The 22,269-nt window shown below is 35.6% G+C and overlaps 3 protein-coding genes across 3 annotated transcripts; 1 reads left to right on the forward strand and 2 right to left on the reverse strand.

Annotated features, from left to right (window-relative positions):
- Positions 1–6,014: 6,014 nt before the first annotated feature.
- Positions 6,015–9,082, reverse strand: LOC135849071 (uncharacterized). The gene is made up of 2 exons (XM_065369231.1): positions 8,868–9,082; positions 6,015–8,789 (listed from the first exon to the last, which is right to left on the reverse strand). Exon 2 carries the CDS (start codon positions 8,775–8,777, stop codon positions 6,471–6,473), a length of 2,307 nt encoding a protein of 768 aa, XP_065225303.1. The 5' UTR covers positions 8,778–8,789; positions 8,868–9,082; the 3' UTR covers positions 6,015–6,470.
- A 2,141-nt stretch (positions 9,083–11,223) lies between these two features.
- Positions 11,224–15,949, reverse strand: LOC135849080 (uncharacterized). Its single transcript, XM_065369244.1, has 2 exons — positions 15,748–15,949; positions 11,224–15,628 (listed from the first exon to the last, which is right to left on the reverse strand). Exon 2 carries the CDS (start codon positions 15,615–15,617, stop codon positions 13,104–13,106), a length of 2,514 nt encoding a protein of 837 aa, XP_065225316.1. The 5' UTR covers positions 15,618–15,628; positions 15,748–15,949; the 3' UTR covers positions 11,224–13,103.
- A 353-nt stretch (positions 15,950–16,302) lies between these two features.
- On the forward strand, positions 16,303–22,269 carry LOC135849083 (uncharacterized). The gene is made up of 5 exons (XM_065369259.1): positions 16,303–17,413; positions 17,499–17,713; positions 17,901–17,970; positions 20,134–20,232; positions 20,301–22,269. Exons 2-5 carry the CDS (start codon positions 17,544–17,546, stop codon positions 22,086–22,088), a joined length of 2,127 nt encoding a protein of 708 aa, XP_065225331.1. The 5' UTR covers positions 16,303–17,413; positions 17,499–17,543; the 3' UTR covers positions 22,089–22,269.

Consider the following 22,269-nt stretch of genomic DNA (forward strand, 5'->3'; position numbering starts at 1 on the left):
CGGGTGACTTGAAAAAAAAAACAGAAATAGGAAAATCAAAACTGTTGACTTATTTTAGTACCTACTCACTAAAATTTATCCACCTTTTCATGCAGATTCTGTGTATTAATTTAGAATTGACTTACCTATACGTACATACGTTTGATAATAATTCTTCTACATACTTGCACAGTAACCTTCATGTTAATCTATTCCAATGATAATATTTTTCATTGCCTCATTTCTAATCCATAATGAATTTATCGTGAAGATTGCAGTTGAAATGTCGTAAACTAGCTTAAAATATGGAAATAAACGTAAATACGCAGGGCTCAGCTGGAAAGTCTGGCTCAAAATTTCTGATTTCGATCACATCAAAATGATTTATAATTAAAATCTTGCCTTCTGATATCTCCTCATCAAGAAACAATTTTGGAAACGATTTGAAGATTGTAAAAAATATTTCATCAGAGGCTCAATATCCACATCCACAATATTTCAATATCAAAAAAAGTAGGGTATAACCGTTCATTAAACGTTTTCAATCAATTTTCATAAAATAAACGCGTATTTTCAAAAGTAACTCAATATTCACTTACCTTTTCGCCATCAATAGATCTACTTGATCTTTGATCTACGAATCTTCATAATTATTATGCTGTCAAAAAAAAAAACATTAGTACTTATAACAATTAACAATATGCAATTATACAATAAACATGACATGAGAAACAACGAATGCAATCGCAAATACAACGATAATTGACAGGTACTTACAAATACTCAGATATGTACGATCATTACCTATACTTAACCCACTGCTTAAAAATCTACTCAAGTATCCGGATACTCCTTACAAATTAGTTAACATACTATGCATTTCGTAGGTTTAGATACATAATGTGGACACGACAAACCAGAATAAATTACAAAATACATTTTCAAATTAGGTAGGTAAATTAACATTTTCACGAAGTAAATACATCTACCTATTCATTTTAATTTTTACCTTGATTTCTTAAGTTGTCAATATACGATCTATGAAACATAGTCTACGTAGCAAGAGACTCATTATGACAATATGCAAACTATTTCAATAATATTTTGCAGAGTTTTCTTTCCATTAAGTACGACTCGTTCATGCTGCTGGAAATCGAGCATCTTTGGCAGCGTGCAAATCAAATATCTGCCAATTAAACAAATAATACGTAAATTTCTAATTAATATGAATTTCAATTCTACCAAAAAATACAGATAGGTACATATTACGTACTACGTAAACGTAAAATACGCATGAGAAATTGGAAGATAAAACCATATCGTTCATTTCCATTCGTTAAAAAACTGGTGAAAAATGCAATTATTGCAAAGTTACAATTGCTGATCTTCGGATCAATGCTATAAAAAAGCTCACGAATCATGAAAAATAATTTAGTAAATAATTATGAAATATTGTTCGTAAAAAATCAAAAAAATCATGTAAAATAAGTTGCCTATCAGGTTTGCCGTAAATATGAATCGTTTCGAAAAATAACGAATAAATTGATGTAAAATAAATTGCAGACCCAGTTCGCCGTAAATACGTACGAGTATTATCACATAGCAATAATATCCTACTGACTTGACTAGTCTAGGAGGGCGGAGACCGGAGAGCGATCGCGGTACATCTTCGTCGAGTCGATACAGAAATACAAAAAGTGGTTGTGATCAATAATTTGAAATTAAGAAACTACTCGCGATTTTTCAAAAAAAAAATGGGAAAAGAACCGTAGGGAATTTCTTTAAAAAACGACGAAAGACGACGAAATTTCACTCAAGTAAGATTAACGGACAATTTTGCTGACAACACACCGGAACTCCAAAGGACTCGTGAGGAAATTATACGAGTACGTTAACGAACCAGAAAATGACACAGATAGATACAGCAACGCGAATATTAATCATTTACGTGAATTTTATTGAATCCAGAAACAAAACGATATCAGAAAAAAAAAAACGTTAGAATTAGGCTTACAAGGGAGGTGCCCCAGGTGACATGAACCGATTTTAATGATTCTTGCACCATTGGATAGAGGACATCGAACATAGTCTACCACAAAATTTTCAGCTGCTGAAGTTGATATTTTGATTTTTCAGAGCAATTTTTCGATTTTCACATAGCAATTGTGAAAATAGAAAAATCGCCCTGGAAGGGTCAAATATCAACTTCAGCAGCTGAAAATTTCACCGTGGGCTAGTCTCATCATATGTATTGAAATACCCAAATATTATGGGAGGTTTCGGTATGCGACCTCCGCCGACCATTTTTGGCCAATTTTTCAGAATTGCCATGTGAAAATAGAAAAATCGCCCTGGAGGGCTCAAATATCAACTTCAGCAGCTGAAAATTTCACCGTGGGCTAGTCTCATCATATGTATTGAAATGCCCAAATAATATCGAAGGTTTCGGTATGTGACCTCCGCCGACTATTTTTGGCCAATTTTTCAAAATTGCAATGTGAAAATCAAAAAATCGCCCTGGAAGGCTCAAATATCAACTTCAGCAGCTGAAAATTTCACCGTGGGCTAGTCTCATCATATGTATTGAAATGCCCAAATAATATCGAAGGTTTCGGTATGCGACCTCCGCCGACTATTTTTGGTCAATTTTTCAAAATTGCAATGTGAAAATCAAAAAATTGCCCTGGAGGGCTCAAATATCAACTTCAGCAGCTGAAAATTTCACCGTGGGCTAGTCTTATCATAAGTATTGAAATGCCCAAATAATATCAAAGGTTTCGGTATGCGACCTCCGCCGACCATTTTTGGCCCATTTTCCAAAATTGCTTTGTAAAAATCGAAAAATTGCTCTGAAAAATCGAAATATCAACTTCAGCAGCTGAAAATTTTGTGGTGGACTATGTTCGATGTCCTCTATCCAATGGTGCAAAAATCATTTAAATCGGTGCATGTCACCTGGGGCACCTCCCTTGTTAGATCGAATCTTCGAAAACGAGTAACCGCAAAGAAATTTCACTCGCATAGGAACGTGAACGTACGATTTCGTCGTTAAACGCACCGGGAATTTAGAATAAAACATGAACGACATTCACATTAATCATTTACTTACGTGAATTTTGAATCCAGAAACAACAATATGATATCAGAATAAAAAACCGTTAGAATTAGGATTAACCTACTCGTAGATCAAATCTACGAAAACTATAAAGTAAACGCAAAGAAAATTCACTCGCGTAGGAATAACGTACGATTTCGTCGTTAAACTCACCGGGAATTCAGAATAAAACACGAACGACATTCGCGCATCGAAATAGGTATCATCAACGAATTATTTAAAACATATTCACTTAATAATTAAAATAAAATAAGTATATATAGGTATTACTCACCGATTACTCGGGAAGGAAACGTTGAAATGAACGTAAAACTGCAGCATGATGGCAGACCGTTGGGCTCCAAGCAATACGCAAGCAAAAAACACATTGATCATTGACATAAAACACCTCTCGATACAAAAATGCAATCGACAAACGCGAAACTAATACTTAATTAAACAGGGGTTTAAAACACATCACGAAACACCAAATCAAAATACTTCCGAAATAGAAAAACCGTTACGATCGAGCAGGTACATTCGGAGACAAAAGTCGCGATCTCGCTAAAGAATCGGCTATTATTAGCCACCCACGAATTCATTATAAATAACGTTAACGTACGAACTTTTTACATCATTACTTACGTAACCGAGAAGCACGAAAAATAAAACACATATCTACTTAGATCGCCAAAATTACATCCACCCGAATCAAAAGGAATACGATTCACTTCGAAATTAATTCATATTAGATTGAATTCTACGCGAAAACAATACCCGAATATTATTCACGCACTTTGTTTCTCAAATACCGACGAAAAATACCATAAATATTCCATAAATGATACGAAATTCACGAATAAATACCTAAAACGATGAGGAAGTACATACTTTGAAGACGTTAACCGGAACACAAATGAAACAAATAATTAACAATGGTCGACAAAAGCAAGCTGCAACTAGCACTACGTAAAAGCTTCAACTTCAACCGTTCAACGTACATGACTGGAATGGACAGTTGTAGGTGAGGTGAGGGTGCGTGCGACGCGGGGTGGTTGGTAAAGCCAGTAAAGCACGAAGCAAGTAAACAAGAATTCAAAACAAAACAAACTTTTCGTTTTTTGTCTGAATAATTCTGAAAAACTATCTGCAAATTGAAAATTAATTAACAATGAATAATTAATTATAAATCATATGTGACGTAATTACGCTTTTTCAGCTTCTGTATTATGAAGATATTACATAAGTAAACCTAATTTTTTTCACGAACTTAATAAAAGAAGTAATGAATTAGATAGCTTATCAATTATCAATAAAGATGATTGTTGCAATTGCGAATTGTACTCATTGAATGCGATCAAATGAAACAATCATCATTGATTTTAATACATCGGTTTTCAATACATTTTCAATTAAGTAATATAACATCAGATTGCGAATGTGATCGACAAATTAATATTTATTCATCGCGTTCACCGATTGTATCAAACTGCGTACAGTGCCTAGGGCAATATACTACCTACTTATCTATAGGCTAGTTAAGATTCTCCGATGCCTTTATCGAAACGTTGATTCACTTGACTTATATTGTTAGATTTTTATTTTACCAAACTATTGAAATATCACACAAAAAGTAACTACAGTCGGCCCCGCTTATTATGGATCCGCTTAATAAAATCACCCGCTTAATGCAATCAAATGGCTTGGTCCCGATTTTTTGTACCTAATTACACAGAAAATCACTCGTTTAATGTAATCAAACTCCCCGCTTAACAGAATCATTTCGTGAAAATATTGAGGTATTTTTGGGAAAATGGCTTGTTTTTTCATACTTTAAATCAAAAATTTTGAATTTTTCAGTTATTATTCTCTTATTTTTAAATTTTGATTTCTAACAACTTTCTCTCAAGTGATGATAAAGGGAAAAAGGTCTAAACATTTGAAAATTTGAAAAATAGATATGTTATGTATACCTAAAACGCGAATTCGGGAGTACCTATCGTAATTTTAATCCATCTTTTTAGTATGCATGTATCATTGTGAAGTTGTAGTAAATTTTTTTATGTGAAAATTGTGTTTTTTCAAAAGTTCGCTTTATAAAATCACCCGCTTAATAAAATCAATTTGCCTCGGACAAATGCGACCATAATAAGCGGGGCCGACTGTATTGGTTGTAAGATAAATGTACCTGGAAGATGTTTTACAATTGGTATTCATTACGATATGTTTCGTCTTTGCGATAGCTTTATAAATTACCCATACAAACATATTATGCAAATACCTTACTAGAATTTAGATTTTGATTTTATCAAACTATTGAAATATCACACAAAAAGTAACTATTGGTTGTAAGATAAATATACCTGGAAGATGTTTTACAATTGGTATTCATTACGATATATTTCGTCTTTGCGATAGCTTTATAAGTGCATGCCTACATAAGCGACAACGTTCAACTCCAAACTCTCAACTCTCAACCAATTCAAAATATTTTGTTCTGGTTGGACGTTGAGTGTTTAGGTTGACGATTCCAGCCAATAACCGAGCATCTTCTTCCGGTTGAGCGTTGAACGTTGAACGTTGAGGGCTTATGTAGGAGTGCACTAAATTACCCATACAAACATATTATGCAAATACCTTACTAGAATAATTAATCACGAATTAGGTAGATAAGTCGCTTCATTCGTACCTATTTGAAATACACACGAGAAGAATCTTCTTGAAAGATCATTCGTTCTTACCAATTTAGAAGTTTCGATTGGAAATTGTCACTTTGACATTTTGCAAATCTTCAGAAAAGCAAAAAAAAATCTTGTTTTAGTACCTATACGAATACAAAATTAACACAAAATGAACGAATCAACCTAATGCAAAATTGCAAATACATATACGAGTAGGTACTATTATAAAGAACAAAAATGAAATAGGTAACAGATTATTGTTCAAACACTTCATTATTTATTTTATTACTTGATACTTGCAAAAAAAGAACATGCTTCATTATGTTTTTAAAAATATTTGAAACTTACGAAAACAGAACACAATCAAAGGAAAAATATAATATAAAGAACAAAATCCGCAAAACAGAATACAATTATTTGCAGATTTTAAATAATTTGAAATCGTAAAAAGTTTATTAAAAATAGATACCTAAACCCCACATTAAACTGAAAGAAAGCACTGTCTATAGGTTCAAAAACGTTTATAATAGAAGAATAGAACAATCATAATATTATCAAAAATACTTAAGTCATATAAAATCACTTCAACTGCAAGCGACTATAGGTATGTTATACATTCCCACATGCGTAGAAACAATAAGCAGGTTTACATCAAAACATAATGAAGTATAGTACCTAACTAACTAAATCACATTCACAATCCGTCTTATTTTTTTTCAAAATGGTATGTTTGTAATTTTACCTTTTTGTGTGTACCTGAATTTTTGTATTTCAGCGGCGTCGTTGTCAAAAAACCACTTCAACGTGGTTCGTAGATAAACATCGTTTTTTTTCTTCAACAGAGTTTTGATTACTTGCAGATTATTATTATAAGAATGGATTCTTCGTAATTTGTACTGTTTTATCTGATGATACGAATCGAAATACCAATACAGAAAACGATTCATCGCTTCAATTTCTTCTTCAAACGAATCAGCACCTTTGAAAGAACAATTTGACAAACGATGAGTAAAATCATCGTATTCGAGAAAAATAGCTTGTTTCAACATTTCGTTGAATATGTCATCCACCGGTAAAGCAGATTTGAATTCTCGAATCGCATTATCGTCTTCTAAACACCATTCCAACAAACTCTGTATATGTTCAAGTTCGCACCATGTGAACATCGTAACTATCGAAGAAACCGGAGAATCAAAAGCTACAAGTTGTTTCTTCAATGTTTTCTTATCTTTTTCAGATGTCAAGTAATTTTCGACGTAATATTTCGTCTTGGTAATATTACCGACACATATCAATTCCTGAAACTTTTTAATAGCTGAAGATGAGATGACTAGATTCCTTTTGAATTTGGTAATCTGGTATTTAAGCAGGAAACAATCTGCAATAACCGCGTTCATAGCATTTTCGTCAAGATTTAAAATACCATAATCAACACATCGACCGATTCTGTCAGGCGATGAGAGGACATTTTTTTTGAACTCACGAAAAACCACCGAGTTTGCTGTTGGCAACAGTTTACCTAGCATCTCATTAACAGCGTTCACGTTGCCCACTGAATAGAATCGTACGCACTGATAGCCAATGTACGTCGAACGAAAAACGATCTCTTCTCTGAACTGGTCCGCATCTTGGCCATGTGGAAGGAACACGTTTAATAAACGGTTGAAATCTTGAATGTCATCCTTAGCGAGTAATTTATCGCAATACGAATTGAAGAATGGTAAGCTGACTATCTTCTTTTTATCAGAAGCGTTCACGTTTCGCAGTATTGTGAAAAGAAGATCGTTATTATCATCGATATTTTCCGACAGAAGTTCGAATATTTTGTAATCGTTGTACACGATCAGATGGTTTCTAAAATCATCACCAGCGCTTGCCCATATTTCTTTTAGAATAGATTCGAGGAAATGGTTTTGTTTCTGAGCATTCAGAGAGGCGATTATCAGCATATTCGGAGCGAGACACGTCTTCAACAAAGTATAAAAAATCGATGAAAATTGTTCCGCCGTAATCAGAAAACGCATCTCGAACCACACTGGAAGAATGTACTTGCTCGATTCCATGTTCATATAATTGATTACAATTCGCTCTGCTCTCTGCATGTACACGTGCATTCGTTCGAATTCGCTCAATCTTGTGAACAGCAATCTTTGATATTCTATACCTCGAGTATCAATCAATTGAATAGCATTTTGTATCTTCTCTTCGGAACTCAAACGATCAAAAAAGTATTTCTTAGCCGGCCAATTATCAACAGCTGCATGACGAAACATGGAACTATCGAGAGATGTGTTTCTGGTTGGAACTATGTGAAGTTGGTTTCGAAAATAGCGATCCCAATAATAGATCAAAGGATACGAAGTAAATTCCACTATTTCCTGCACGTTATTCTTCAACAACTGCGGTGCCATCTCTTCAATTTCGTCTTTAAGGCAGTAAGTACACAGAAGCCTGTATTTTTCAACAAAGCTCAATCTGAGCGACGATAATAAATTACGAGCAGTTTGTTCGTTATTAATTGTACCATCAGAATACCAAGCGAAGTACGAAACATGGTAATATAAATGATCAACGTCACCAGCTCCAAAAAATACAGTTCGACGGTGATAGGAAACCCATTCAACTACACGATCACCAACTGTACTGACTATTTGTTTGATATTATTCGCTACAGAATTAGGAACTGGTAATTTATCGGACAATTCACATACTTCTGAAATCACACGATTCCATTTAGACGTAGTTGACTCGACTGCAGCATTTTCTATCCCATAGAATTCTGCAGGGGTATTAGAACTTGCTCGGAATAATGCAACTGGTATGTTGACATGGTTCCACAAAGCGATAGCAATATTGACAGCGGCTATTTCTCGTAAATCTGGCACATCGAGAGGCGCGGCGGAACATACAGTTCGTTTCATGGATCCACGGTGACTTGGAGCACCAAAAGCACCAAACAACATCCGACGAAGAGTATAAGGATCAGACAGATCGAAAGGTCGGGCAAGTAAAGCTGCACACATTTTGTAGATTTACTGAAAATAAGTTCTATGGTTAGTATACTACCTACAATGGCATATTTTAATAGAAAAAGGTCGCAGATCGGTACGTACCTTATGGCTTATTGTATTACTGAAATTTTGAATCAGATATCTGAATTATTGATAAATAAGTCGAGCAAGTGATGATTAATCTTACTGAGGTATCGTTTCCATCGCACAAATACTGAGAAATGCATTAATTCATTCAATTCAGACTTCGAAAATAAATCATACAGTAACTGAGTAACACTGTAACACTCAAGTACACTCAAGTGTCAAGTAACAAAAAAATTGATGAGAATTAAAAAAAAAACGAAAACCAGTGTTGCTTCTTGCGTGCAATCAAAAAACTATCAGGTCAAAAATACTAAATTGTGTCCACCTGTTGGGTCATTCCATGTCAACTCAACCAAAAAAAGGCGATTTTGAAAGTCATGTCTTTCGATTTCGCTGATTCGCTCAAATTTTTTTACAATATCTACCCACCCAGTAAGTAAGAAAGCCGCAATCAGTTTGGTCCCAGCCCCCTCAGGGGGCGGGTGGGGGGGGCTTCCATTATTTTCACATTGTCTCGAGGTACTCAACTTCAGCAGCCCATTCTTCCAAAACTATGATACTTTGATCAAAACTGATTTCACAGTTCGAAAGGGCATTGAATTTTGAACTTTTTAAGGATTTTGAAAATTTCAAAAGTTGAAAGTTGAACTTTTAATTTGAAAGTTCAAATTTCGAAATGGCGCTGTAAGTGGGAGCTACCATTTAAAATTTTGAAAAAATGTCCATAGATGTACATTTTGATACTTTTTCGAAATATTTAGGTTTTGAGATGGGACTCGTAGACGGAGGGGGAGCATCCCCACCCCCAATTTTGGGTGAAACTTTCAAAAGAAAATCTGGGGCATGTGATATATCGAATTGTATGTTTTTGGCAACGCTAAGCACGAATATGACGTCAGATTTTGGATAGGACCCATTCCACGGCCCCCAGCACCTCCTCAAAGGGGGTAAAAGTTCAAAAAAGCGTTTTGTTCGTGTGACACATGGAATAGTATGTTTTTGGTGACGCTGAACATGAATATGACGTCAGATTTGTGATTGGACCCCATCCACGGCCCCCAACAATTTTTTTGGACTTTTACCTATTGTGAGAGGTTCTGGGGGCCATGGGTGAAGTCGATTCGAAAAACTAAGGCAATATTCGTGTTCAGCGATACCGAAAACATACTATTGCATGTGTCACACGAATGTAACCATTTTGGGGGGGGGTCACCCCCCCCCCCCCTTTGGAGAGGTGCTGGGAGCCGTGAACGGGGTCCAATCACAAATCTGACGTCATATTCGTGTTCAGCGTCACCAAAAACATACTATTCCATGTGTCACACGAACAAAACGCTTTTTTGAACTTTTACCCCCTTTGAGGAGGTGCTGGGGGGCCGTGGAATGGGTCCTATCCAAAATCTGACGTCATATTCGTGCTTAGTGTTGCCAAAAACATACAATTCGATATATCACATGCCCCAGATTTTCTTTTGAAAGTTTCACCCAAAATTGGGGGTGGGGATGCTCCCCCTCCGTCTACGAGTCCCATCTCAAAACCTAAATATTTCGAAAAAGTATCAAAATGTACATCTATGGACATTTTTTCAAAATTTTAAATGGTAGCTCCCACTTACAGCGCCATTTTGAAATTTGAACTTTCAAATTGAAAATTCAACTTTCAACTTTTGAAATTTTCAAAATCCTTAAAAAGTTCAAAATTCAATGCCCTTTCGAACTGTGAAATCAGTTTTGATCAAAGTATCATAGTTTTGGAAGAATGGGCTGCTGAAGTTGAGTACCTCGAGACAATGTGATAATAATGGAAGCCCTCCCACCCGCCCCCTGAGGGGGCTGGGACCAAACTGATTGCGGCTTTCTTACTTACTGGGTGGGTAGATATTGTAAAAATAATTTGAGCAAAATCGAAGGACATGACCCAAAAACGTTGGTTGAGTTGACATGGAATGACCCAAATGTCAAATCAAAAATCAAAAGTTAAATATAGGGGCTAAATCGTGATAGAATTTTGATAATTATTAGATTGATAATGATCAAATCTCGACCATTATGAATTCGTCGAGCGACTGAAAAAGTGAAAAATAATCAATTTTTTGCATATAGGTACGACTCGATGATGATGATAATAGTATGTAAGATTTAGAGGTGAGTTGAGGGTCAAATTTCATCATCGGGGTTTCAAACTATGAGTAACAACTTCCACTGTTTAGTTTCAAACTTTTAGAGGGCACTGGGCAAGGCCAAATCACTTATTTTACCCGGCTATGCTTTTTGATCTCAATGTTCCATTAATGTGATGAAGAGAATGTTTTTCCTCATTACGTGGAAAAGTCAACGATTTTACACGTCATGAAACAAAGCAATAATAATATAGATAAAGCACTGAAAATAATCATTTTTTTATTTCAAACACACACACAATTATGAACAAGTTTGTACCGATTTTTAAAATGTTCAGACTTCGTAATCAATACGAATATAAAAAATACAGCCAACGGAAAAATAGTAGATAGGTAAAATATGAACACCTACATATATGTACAGATACCAGAATCACTGCTCAACAGAAAATATGTTTATTACTTGTTAAAAAACAATTAACTTTGCAATGCAAGAAAGAAAAATAATTTGCCATTAAAATTTAAAAATAAAAATTTGGAGAAATAAAATTAGTCTGGCTGGAAGTATAGTATTACAGATTTTGGCAGATAGGTAACATCATCGTTCCAGCCACTTTTAGTTAAATACAGGTACTTATTACAAACAGCAAACTAAAAAATAAAATAATGAATCAATAATTCCTAAACGTATATGAATGAATACATTAGATTATGTACAGGGTGTTCCAGAATAACCTTTCACATTTTGGTAACCACTGATCTGTGTTCAAGTGGAGCTAGGGGAATGGTAAAGGCGGTTCTAGGTAGCCAAAGCATGCCGAATTATGTTTCAATAGTTATTTTTTGCCCTGGAGAAGTAGATGGCTGTACAGTGTGCTTTTACTGTGAAGGCCTTTTTTAAAAATAAAGGTTCCTGTAACTCTTTACTCCTTACTCATCAGTAACGAAGCTCATTTTTATCTAAATGGTGAAGTGAATAATTGGAATGTGCGCTTCTAGTGTACAAAGAATCAGTTGATAATACTTGAGAAACATCTAAACCTCCGCCAAGTTGACTGTTTGGTTGGGCGTGGCTAAATTCGGTATAGTGGGACCATGTGTGTTTAACGAAACAGTAACGGTGAGGGGTAAGGCAAAATGTTAAACGAGTTTCTTGTTCCAAACTAAAAGACAGACGCGATGTAATAGAGTTACTTACTTCCTTCCAACATGTTGGAACTACCAGGGATGTACACATATGTTTAGCGCGTGAGCACTTCGGTCATCAAATAATTTTGTTATGGTCGACGTGTTGAACCAGAAATTTAATGGCCACCTTGATCCCCTGACTTTTCAGCCTGCGATTTTTTTGATGGAGTTATTCCAAGTCAAAAGTGTATCGAGATAAATCTAGGACTCTGAAACAGCTTCTAGGTTCATGAGTCGCAACTGATTGGAAGAGAAGTGTTCAATAATTTGAAAAAATGTTTGGTTGAATGTGTCAAAAATGAAGGAAAATATCTCGATGGAAAAATTTTTAAAACTTCATTTTTAATGAAAACTCAAATATACGGTCTAAAAACGGCATATTTCTGGTTGTAAAAGAATTTTTGTAAACATTTTTCTCTCAGAGTAATAAAAAAAACAAATGTGAAAGGTTATTCTGGAACACCCTGTACCTGCCGCAAAGTTTTCAGGTACACCATATGAAAATAAAACGGTGCCTACCTAATTATTTCATTTTTTAAAGCACCAAATAAAAATTACTATAAATACGTATTTGTAATACATAAAGATCAATTAATCATAATCAGTCTTATTGTTTTAAAATACCAGATATTTAAGCCTACCCTCTTGCATATCCCTGAATTTTTGTTTCAACACATCGTCGTTATCAAAAAACCACGCCAACGTGGTTCCCAGATAACGATCGTCTTCCTTTTTCAACAGAGTTTTGATCACATCGAGTTCATTATACGAACTTTGACTATATATACATGGACTGCTATCTCCTATTGTTGTTGAATGGGAATCGTGAAGCCAAAGCAATAGAGGTACTAGATCGGGACATGGGCTCTGAGCATGCGCGAGATTTCGTTGCAACGAGCGTAGCGGTTGTTGGAACGTAGGAGGGTGTTCGTCGCTCCGTGGTTCACCGTGATTGGAAGGTGCGAGGGTGGGTGGGATTCCTGCGCGCGCATGAAAATTCCCGATGCTCCCGATCTAGTACCTCTATTACTTCGGCTTCATCGGCAACAATGAAGATAGTAGTCCATGTATATATAGTCAAAGTATACGAATGAATTCTTCGTAATTTGTACTCTTTTATGTCATTATACGAATCGAACTCGAAATACCAATTCAGAAAACGATTCATCGCTTGAATTTCAACTTTAAATGAACCAGCATCTCTGAAAACACATTTCGATAACACTAAAACATGATCAACATCGTCATAATGAGAAAAAACAGCTTGTTTCAATAGTCTGTTAAATATATCATCTATAGGTAACGTCAATCTGAATTCTCGTCCTTTTTTATCGTCTTCTGCGCACCATTCCAACAAATTCCGTATCCATACATCGTCATATTTAGAGAAAATCGTAACCATCGCTGTAGCTAGATCATCAAAGGCTAGAAGACGTTTCTTCAACATACTCCGTTCTTCGTCCGAGGTTAAATAATTATCGATATAATAAAACACGCCGGTCAATCGATTATTCAGTATCAATTCCTGAAACACTTTAATAGCCGAAGGTGAAGTGACTAGATTTCGTTTAAATTCAGTAATCAAATCCGCATAGAGTAAAGCGTCAGCCATCACTGCGTTCATAGTATTTTCATCTAGATTCAAAATACCATTCTGAACGCATTGGATGATACCATCAGGCGACAAGAGTAGATTCGTTTTGAACTCGCTTACGACCGTGTGGTAAGTTGTAGGCAGGAGTTTACTCAGTATTCCATTTACAGGATTCACGTGACCTAACGAATACAACCGTAAACATTCGTTTCTAACGTACGCCGAATGAAAGACGAAATGTTCTCTGAACTGAGCCGGATTTTGGTCAAGTGGAAGAAACATGTTTAGTAAACGATCAAACGCGTGTAAATCGTCATTAGCGAGTAATTTATCGTAATACGAATTGAAAATCGGTAGGCTAAATATCTTCTCGGTTTTATACACATTAACGTTCGACAGTACGGTAAATAAAAGATTATCGTCGATGATATTTTTCATAGAAAGTTCGAATATTTTATCGATGATTTCGCAATCGTTGAGTTCGATGAGATGATTTCTAAAATCATCGCTCGTCATTTCCCACATTTTCTGCAGAACGAAGCTGAGGTTACGATTTTGAGCACGTAACGAGTTCAACTGATCGGGTGTATTGTACAAGGTATTCGTTTCATCGTGAAACGATTTCAACAATGAGTAAAATATCTTCTCATTTTTACACACATTAACGTCCGACAGTACGCTAAATAAAAGATTATTATCGATGATATTTTTCATAGAAAGTTCGAACATTTTATTAATGATTTCGCAATCGTTGTATTCGATGAGATGATTTCTAAATTCATCGCTGGTGGTTTCCCACATTTCCTGCAGAACTAACCCGAGGTTACGATTTTCGGCACGTAAAGAGTTCACCTGAACGGGTGTGTAGTACAAGGTATTCGTTACATCGTGAAACGATTTCAACAAAGAGTAAAATATCGGCGAAAACTGCTCGGCGATGATCAAAGAACGCATATCGATCCACGCAACACGAAGAAGACTACACTTGTTCGATCCTAATTTCAGATAATTGATCATAATAGCTTGCGCTCTTTGCCTATACACGTGCACCCGTTCGACTTGGCTCAATTTTGTAAATACCAAGCTTTGATAATCTATACCTCGAGTATCGATCAATTGAATAGTATTTCGTATTTTTTCTTGCGAACTCAAACGATCGAAAAAGTATCTCTTGGCCGGCCAATTATCAACTCCTGTATATTGAAACATGAAACTATCCACCGATACATTCCCAACAACCGGAATTGTATGTAATCGATTGGTAAAAAAACAATTCCAATAATATATCAAAGGATGCGACTCGAAGTCGACTACTACTTTCAAGTTATTCAACCTCATCAACGGTACCATCTCCGAGATCTCATCCTTCAGGCAATACGTACACAGGAGTTTGTACTTTTCAACGAAGCTCAATCTTAGCGATGGTACTAAATTTCGAGCCGTTTGTTCGTAATTAATCGTACCGTCGGGATACCAGGCGAAGTACGGGACATGATAATACAATAGTTTTTCATTCGCAGAACTGAAAAATATCGTTTGAACGTGATAACGAACCCAGTCGTCTATACGGCCACCTACTATAGAGACGCATTCTTTGATATTTTCTGACACAGGATACGGTACCGGTAATTTTTCGGTCGAGTCGCGTACTTTTTTTATCAGCTCGGCCCATTCGAACGTGGCTTTCACTTTCGTACCGTAGTATTTGATCGATTCGGGTAGGGCTTCTGGTATGCTAATATGATTCCAGAGAGCAACGGTAATATTAGCGGTGGCAATTGATTGTAATTTCGGTACGATGGTCGGTGCCGAAGGATTAACCGGAGTATTACTACGTTGCCAATGGTAGAAGTTGTCCACCATTTTGCCGATTCCTGAAAACAAATTATTTCGTGGTTATTTTACAATATATTTGAGATGCATAGCAAGTTTGAAATTTGAATTTGAAATGCTCTAATAGATGAAATATATTCCATATAGTGTTATGACTTACCTCGTATAGTTTCAGTGAAATGATACTTCGAAGGATCACTTGACGCGTTACGGTTTATATTGCATCTAATATGATGTACTGATGTACAGTTTTAATCATTCTTAGAACGTTCTTAGACGAAAAATATAATTAGAATGAAAAAACAAAGGAAAAATCTACGACTACGAATACTTTACTTTGGCAAATTTTTGATAAGATATGTGACAAAAAAAAACAAAACAAACAAAAAAACCAGTGTTGCTCCCACGTGCAATCAAAAAAGTATTGAGACTTCGTACACGATTTTTTCGAATTTTTTCAAAAAATAAAAATATAATAAATGTAAAGAAAAGAAAAGCAGAAGCAGAACAGATAATTTTTACCATAAAATGTTATCGACAAGGAAAAACGAAGGATTTTTGTACTCATATTTCAAACATTTTTTTCTCAATGGCGTTAGTACTATTAATTTTACTCCTCCATGCACTCTAGCCCAATAATCGCCAATCGTATCTACAGGCCTAACCTAAATAAATCGCCAGTTTCTACCATTCCAAAGAAAGTAGACGCATGAAAATGAATTTCGACATTTCGTTCAATTTTATAAAAATCAAGAATTTAATAGTTAGTAGAGTAAAAGACGAGAAAATGAGAAGATATTATCCCATGAATTCGACTCCTTTCCTATCAACTTTTCAGTTTTCACCATTAACTTCGATGTTGAAATAAAGGAGAAGTGAAAGCACAATATAGCCAGTAGGTAACTAGGTATGAATGTTTAAATAATCAAAATTTTCGAATCACAATACCGTCTTTAATTTTGTTGAAGATCCGTTGATTAGTTTTTCAATTTCCTCAATGGTTAATGGTTTCCCCTCAAAATATTTCATGCTCTCATCGGATAGCAAGCAAGCTGGAGAACATTGGTTCATCAATAAAACAAGTACCTAAACAAACAGATCGGGATCGGATAATTATGTGTACTTATTTTATGACACCTTGGATTTTAAAACGAAAAGTAAATATTTCTTATTCAGTAAAAATAGACCTACTTGATAAAATTGACTCTCCATTCACGAAGCACTGTAGTAAAAGCAGGATGCAGATCACTAAGACAGAGCGGTAAATCGATTTTTCAAAACGTCCCAAATCAGGGGAATCTAAAAAAAAAAAAAAAAAAAAAAAAACAGCAAAATACAAATTGATGCATTAAACTAGCATTTGAAAATTGAAAATGCGATAGGTAGGTAGGTACCATGATTTATTTTTCTTGATGGAAAGGATATTGAGTACGGGTCCTCGCCGATCACCACCATATCACCACGTGATGACACCAGTGATAACAATGTAAAGCTGAGACATCGAGAGAAGAGCTAAAAAGGAAGACCAAAACTGTTTCAAAACATCAAAAGCACGATTTATTTCGATTTCAATTTTATTTTCAGTTCTATTAAAGAATTTTAGAGATCCCACTTCATGCTGAACGTTTAAATTGTTACATTATCAAAAATCCTAGTTTGTTGTGAAAAGATGGTCCACCTACTTTACGTGCAAAATTTACCGTAAGAATTTACTGTTCATACTTTAGTGAAGAAATATGTAGTAGAAGCTGATATTATCTACTCGTAGATTAACGTAGGTAGCATTTTTTATTCGAACGTAGCCATCTATGCGGATTTGTTGAAACGTAAGTATGCTAATTGGATTATTCAAAAATGTCGGTGAAATATTATCATGTACCTACTACATGATTCATTTTCAATTTTTTACAGGTGTTTTGATAGGGTATACAACTATATACATACTTATACGTAATTATGGCAGAGAAGGCGACAACAACGGTTATTTATTATATTGATGATGAAGAAACACCCTATTCGATCGAAGTACCCATTTCTCCAAGGAATATGACATTGGCTCATTTCAAAAAATTATTCCACTGTTCAAACTATAAATTCTTTTCAGAATCTGCGCACGTTCGTTTGGGGTGAGTATGAGTGCTGTTGAAGTGTAGTGTTGACACTTGACAGTTAACTAAAGTCAGCTGTTTTTGTTTTTCAGGCGAATGAATTTATGCATACCTATTTACCTATTCATTTTCTGAAACGTTCTTCAATTCTTTATACCTAGTCTATTTAATTAATACAAATGGTTTTTCTTTATTCTGATTACAGTCCAGTAAAAAAAGAAATTATCGAAGATAACGTTAATTTACCTTCCGTCAATGGAGAAGTCGTTTTGTGGGTAAGTTTTCATTTCAGCACCTTAGTCCATTCAAGTGGTTCCAAAATAATCAACATACAATATACCTTTTTACCTTTCTAATCGTACATATTATGGAATTGTTCTGCCACATTTGCCATTTCTGTTACAATTTTGTCGTTTGGTTTAAGAGTGGTTGAGTCGATAACTTGTCCGGGCGCAAAAAACGGCCTTATCGGGACTCCTCCTTTGAAATTTCACTACTTAGACTACTAGCCGCACATTTCACCATCATCATCAAGTTCCAAAAGCTCAAAGCTTTCAAGTTTATCGAGCGACAAAATTTTTTTCGAGATTTTTTAAAACTCATTAGCCCTAGAAAATGGCTGAACCGATTTCGATGAAATTTGAAATCTCCCTCGGCCTGCATGATTCCTACAAAGTACTAATACGACCCTCAATTTTTGGTGAATCATTCATGAACGAATTGATCAATTTTTTGAAAGAACCATTCGCGAACGAATCGATCAATTCTTTAATTTCTGAATTAATTCGGTCGCGAATGAGTCACTAATACGAATCAATTCGTTCGCGAATGATTCACAAAAAATTATTCAATTCGTTCGTGAATGATTCACCAAAAATTGAGTAAATGAATCGATCCGTTCGCGAACGAATCACTTTCACTTATATGAATCGATTCGTTCGTGAACGAGTCAGGAGTCACCTATACGAATAGTTTCATTCGCGAACGAGTCACTTGTACGAAAAACGAAAACGAATCCATTCGTTCGTGAACGAGTCACTTAAACGAATCGATTCGTCCGCGAATGATTCGCAAACAATTATTCAATTTGTTCGTGATCGTGAATGATTCACCAAAAATTGAGTAAATGAATCAATTCGTTCGCGAATGATTCATTCACAAAAAATAATTCAATTCGTTCGTGAATGAAGAATGATTCACCAAAAATTGAGAAAATGAATTGATTTGTCCGCGAACGAGTTCATTTGTACGTAAAACGAAAACAAATCGATTCGTTCGTGAACGAGTCACCTATACGAATCGATTCGTTCGAGAACGAGTCACTTAAAAGTTAAATGAATCGTCAAATCGATTCGTTCGTGAACGAGTCACCTATAAACCTATACGAATCGATTCTTTCGCGAACAAGTCACTTAATACGAATCAATTCGTTCGCGAATGATTCACAAAAAATTATTCACTTCGTTCGTGAATGATTCCGATTTGCCAAAAATTGAGCAAATGAATCGATTCGTTCGCGAACGAATCACGTATATGAATCGATTCGTTTGTGAACGAGTCACTTACACGTTTCGATTCGTTCGCGAACCAGTCACTTCAGACATCACTTGTACGAATCGATTCGTTCGCGAACGAGTCATTTTTACGAATCGATTCGTTCGCGAATGAGTCACTTAATACGAATCAATTCGTTCGCGAATGATTCACAAAAAATTATTCAATTTGTTCGTGAATGATTCCGATTCGCCAAAAATTGAGCAAATGATAATGAATCGATTCGTTCGCGAACGAATTACGTATATGAATCGATTCGTTTGTGAACGAGTCACGTACACGTTTCGATTCGTTCGCGAACGAGTCACTTCTGACTTCACTTGTACGAATCGATTCGTTCGCGAACGAGTCACTTAATAGTTAATACGAATCAATTCGTTCGCGAATGATTCACAATATCACAAAAAATTATTCAATTCGTTCGTGAATGATTCCGATTCGCCAAAAATTGAGCAAATGAATCGATTCGTTCGCGAACGAATCACGTATATGAATCGATTCGTTTGTGAACGAGTCACGTACACGTTTCGATTCGTTCGCGAACGAGTCACTTCACTTGTACGAGTTGTACGAATCGATTCGTTCGCGAACGAGTCACTTGTACGAATCGATTCGTTCGCGAACGAGTCACTTGTACGAATCGATTCGTTCGCGAATGAATGTTTATAAAAAAGGATCAATTCGTTCGTATTCGTAAAAGATTTTTATTTTACGAAAAGTCCGTCTTCTCACGCTAAATGCGTGATTTTTTTCTGTTCTATTCGTGACCAGTTTTTTACTTTTTTTCTACTTCTTAACTAGAGTCGATAATTTTTTAGTTTATGTAGTCCAGCATCTCTTTACCTATTTTCTAATTCTGACTTGTTTTATTGTATTATTTACAGGCCAAAAAACTAAAACACTTGGAAACAACTTCATCAGAAACAACTTCATCAGAAACAACTTCACCGAGTTCACATCATCACACGAACACGTTTATACCGGTATGTTTCTATTATTTAAACTTGGATGAAATTTTCATAGAACTATTTTTGAAAAAATTTCATTACAGGTTTTTTTGCACCTGGCGAAAGAAGCTTTCTTTGTCGATAAAAGCTTGCTAATTCCTGTCTTATCAAAATACATTTTCGGCGATGAACTCAACGTTGAGGATATTTGGAACTATCGCGATCCTGTCCTTATTGTAGGCCCCAGGCTTTTTGGCAAGACGACCAATCTGAGCTTATTTCAAGGGTTCTTGGATGCCAGCATTCCGCGAGATGTAGTTTCAACTTTGAAAGTCAATCAGATCTCTGCAGCTATGGATTTATATGGCCGATTTTGTACCGTATATATATGTTTTGCTTGGTGTGCCGACGCCATTACATCAGCTGAAGAGTGCAGACATGCTTGTGCTCATATTTTACACACAACTTTTTCGAAACACAAATATTTGCTATCTAATATGAAACCGACGAACATGGAAACGTTCAAAGATTGGATCGACGCGAAGAAGTATCTGGAAAAAACACCCGACGAAATTTCCGACGGTCTTTCATTTCTCGTTGATTGTTTACTCTTTTACCACGATTATAAAAAACCCGTGGTATTATTCGTCGACGAATTCGGCACGCTGTTTTATCGAGCACTCTACAATGTCGAAAACGAAAATACTTTGAAAAGCGTCGTGAATGTGTACTCAAACATGTTAGGACGAGTCGTTAAGTTGCAGAAAAAATGCCACGCCGTCTTTACTGGTGTAGCAGCGTGCACAAGCCATGTCATGTCTTCATTGGACAACATCAGAGTGAAGAGTTTTCTCAACGATGAAGAACTAGCTACCTTTTATGGCATGACTGAATCCGAATTTGAAAAGGTGTTATCTCACAAAGACATCCCCGAAACGATCAAGCGACAGAAAGAGGAAGCTAAGCTGTATTATAACGGTTATAATAACGTTGGGAATTCCATTTATAATATATTTTCCGTGGTAAAATTTATCAAAGCAGGAAAAATTGACGGTTATTGGCGCCAGTCTGGCATCGCAGCCGGGTTAACTTCAGCAATTAAGTATCGCAAGTGGAGAAAAAATATTACTAAACTATTATCAGGTGCAGATATCGAAATGAAATTACACGATAATATTAACACAGTAGACTTTCACCTTATCCGAGATGAATGTTTCGAAATCGATAATTTCGAATTCTTGATGAATTTTTTGTTGCAGCAGGGGTATTTGACTGTGGCTAAAAACACCGAAAATAGAAAGGCTACAGTCAGAATTCCCAATGTAGAAATACGTGAAGAACTGCATCATCAATTATCGTCAATGTTTAACCAAAACTACACTTTCGATCAAAACGAGATTAAGAAATGCCAGCGAATACTTATGAATATTGACATTGAAAATGCTGATCAATGCAAGCAAACAATGCGTGATTTCAAGGCATCTTTGAATAAGCTAACTATCGGCTTCGAGAAAGAACAAGTCATCAATGAAGCTTATTGGATCGAAGCTTTGCTTTTTCACTTATTCGTTGAGCAGTTCACTGTACAACATCAAGTCGAGACCGCAAAAAAAAAGAAAATGAACACTGCTCGAATTCTCGATACGTTCATTCGTACGGGTAGTCATTGTATTGTGTTCGAAGAAAGCGTGAAAGATTCAGCATTGGAGTCAATAAGGGAATTAGTATCGAAAAAGTATCACCTTGAATCTGAGGCTACCAAATTACCGTTCGTGTTGATCGGACTGAGTGTTAAAGACGGAAATAATGGTTCCTATTGGATAGGACTAGCATATCTAAGAAATACGTATTTCATCGGTGATGTGGAATTACTCGAAGAAGAAGACGTGTAAAACCCAATTAAGTGTTCGTGATTTTTTTTAAGGATTTGCATTTTTGTACTTTTTTTATGCCATTATTATGTTTTTTTAAAATTTTTTCATTCATTTATGGCTTATGAGATGGATAACCATAATATCTAGGGATGTATTTAATGTAGGTGATTTACTATCTCAAATAAAAGATTAATAATTT

This window comes from Planococcus citri, chromosome 1, assembly GCF_950023065.1.
Source record: "Planococcus citri chromosome 1, ihPlaCitr1.1, whole genome shotgun sequence".
NCBI classification, from domain to species: domain Eukaryota; kingdom Metazoa; phylum Arthropoda; class Insecta; order Hemiptera; family Pseudococcidae; genus Planococcus; species Planococcus citri.

Excerpts from the sequence above, each read along its gene's own strand:
- LOC135849071 (XM_065369231.1), bottom strand. The coding sequence starts at position 8,777 with ATGTGTGCAGCTTTACTTGCCCGACCTTTCGATCTGTCTGATCCTTAT.
- LOC135849080 (XM_065369244.1), bottom strand. The coding sequence starts at position 15,617 with ATGGTGGACAACTTCTACCATTGGCAACGTAGTAATACTCCGGTTAAT.
- LOC135849083 (XM_065369259.1), top strand. The coding sequence starts at position 17,544 with ATGGCAGAGAAGGCGACAACAACGGTTATTTATTATATTGATGATGAA. Across the intron at positions 17,714-17,900 it reads TCTGCGCACGTTCGTTTGGG|TCCAGTAAAAAAAGAAATTA; the intron begins GTGAGTATGAGT and ends TTCTGATTACAG. Across the intron at positions 20,233-20,300 it reads ACACGAACACGTTTATACCG|GTTTTTTTGCACCTGGCGAA; the intron begins GTATGTTTCTAT and ends ATTTCATTACAG.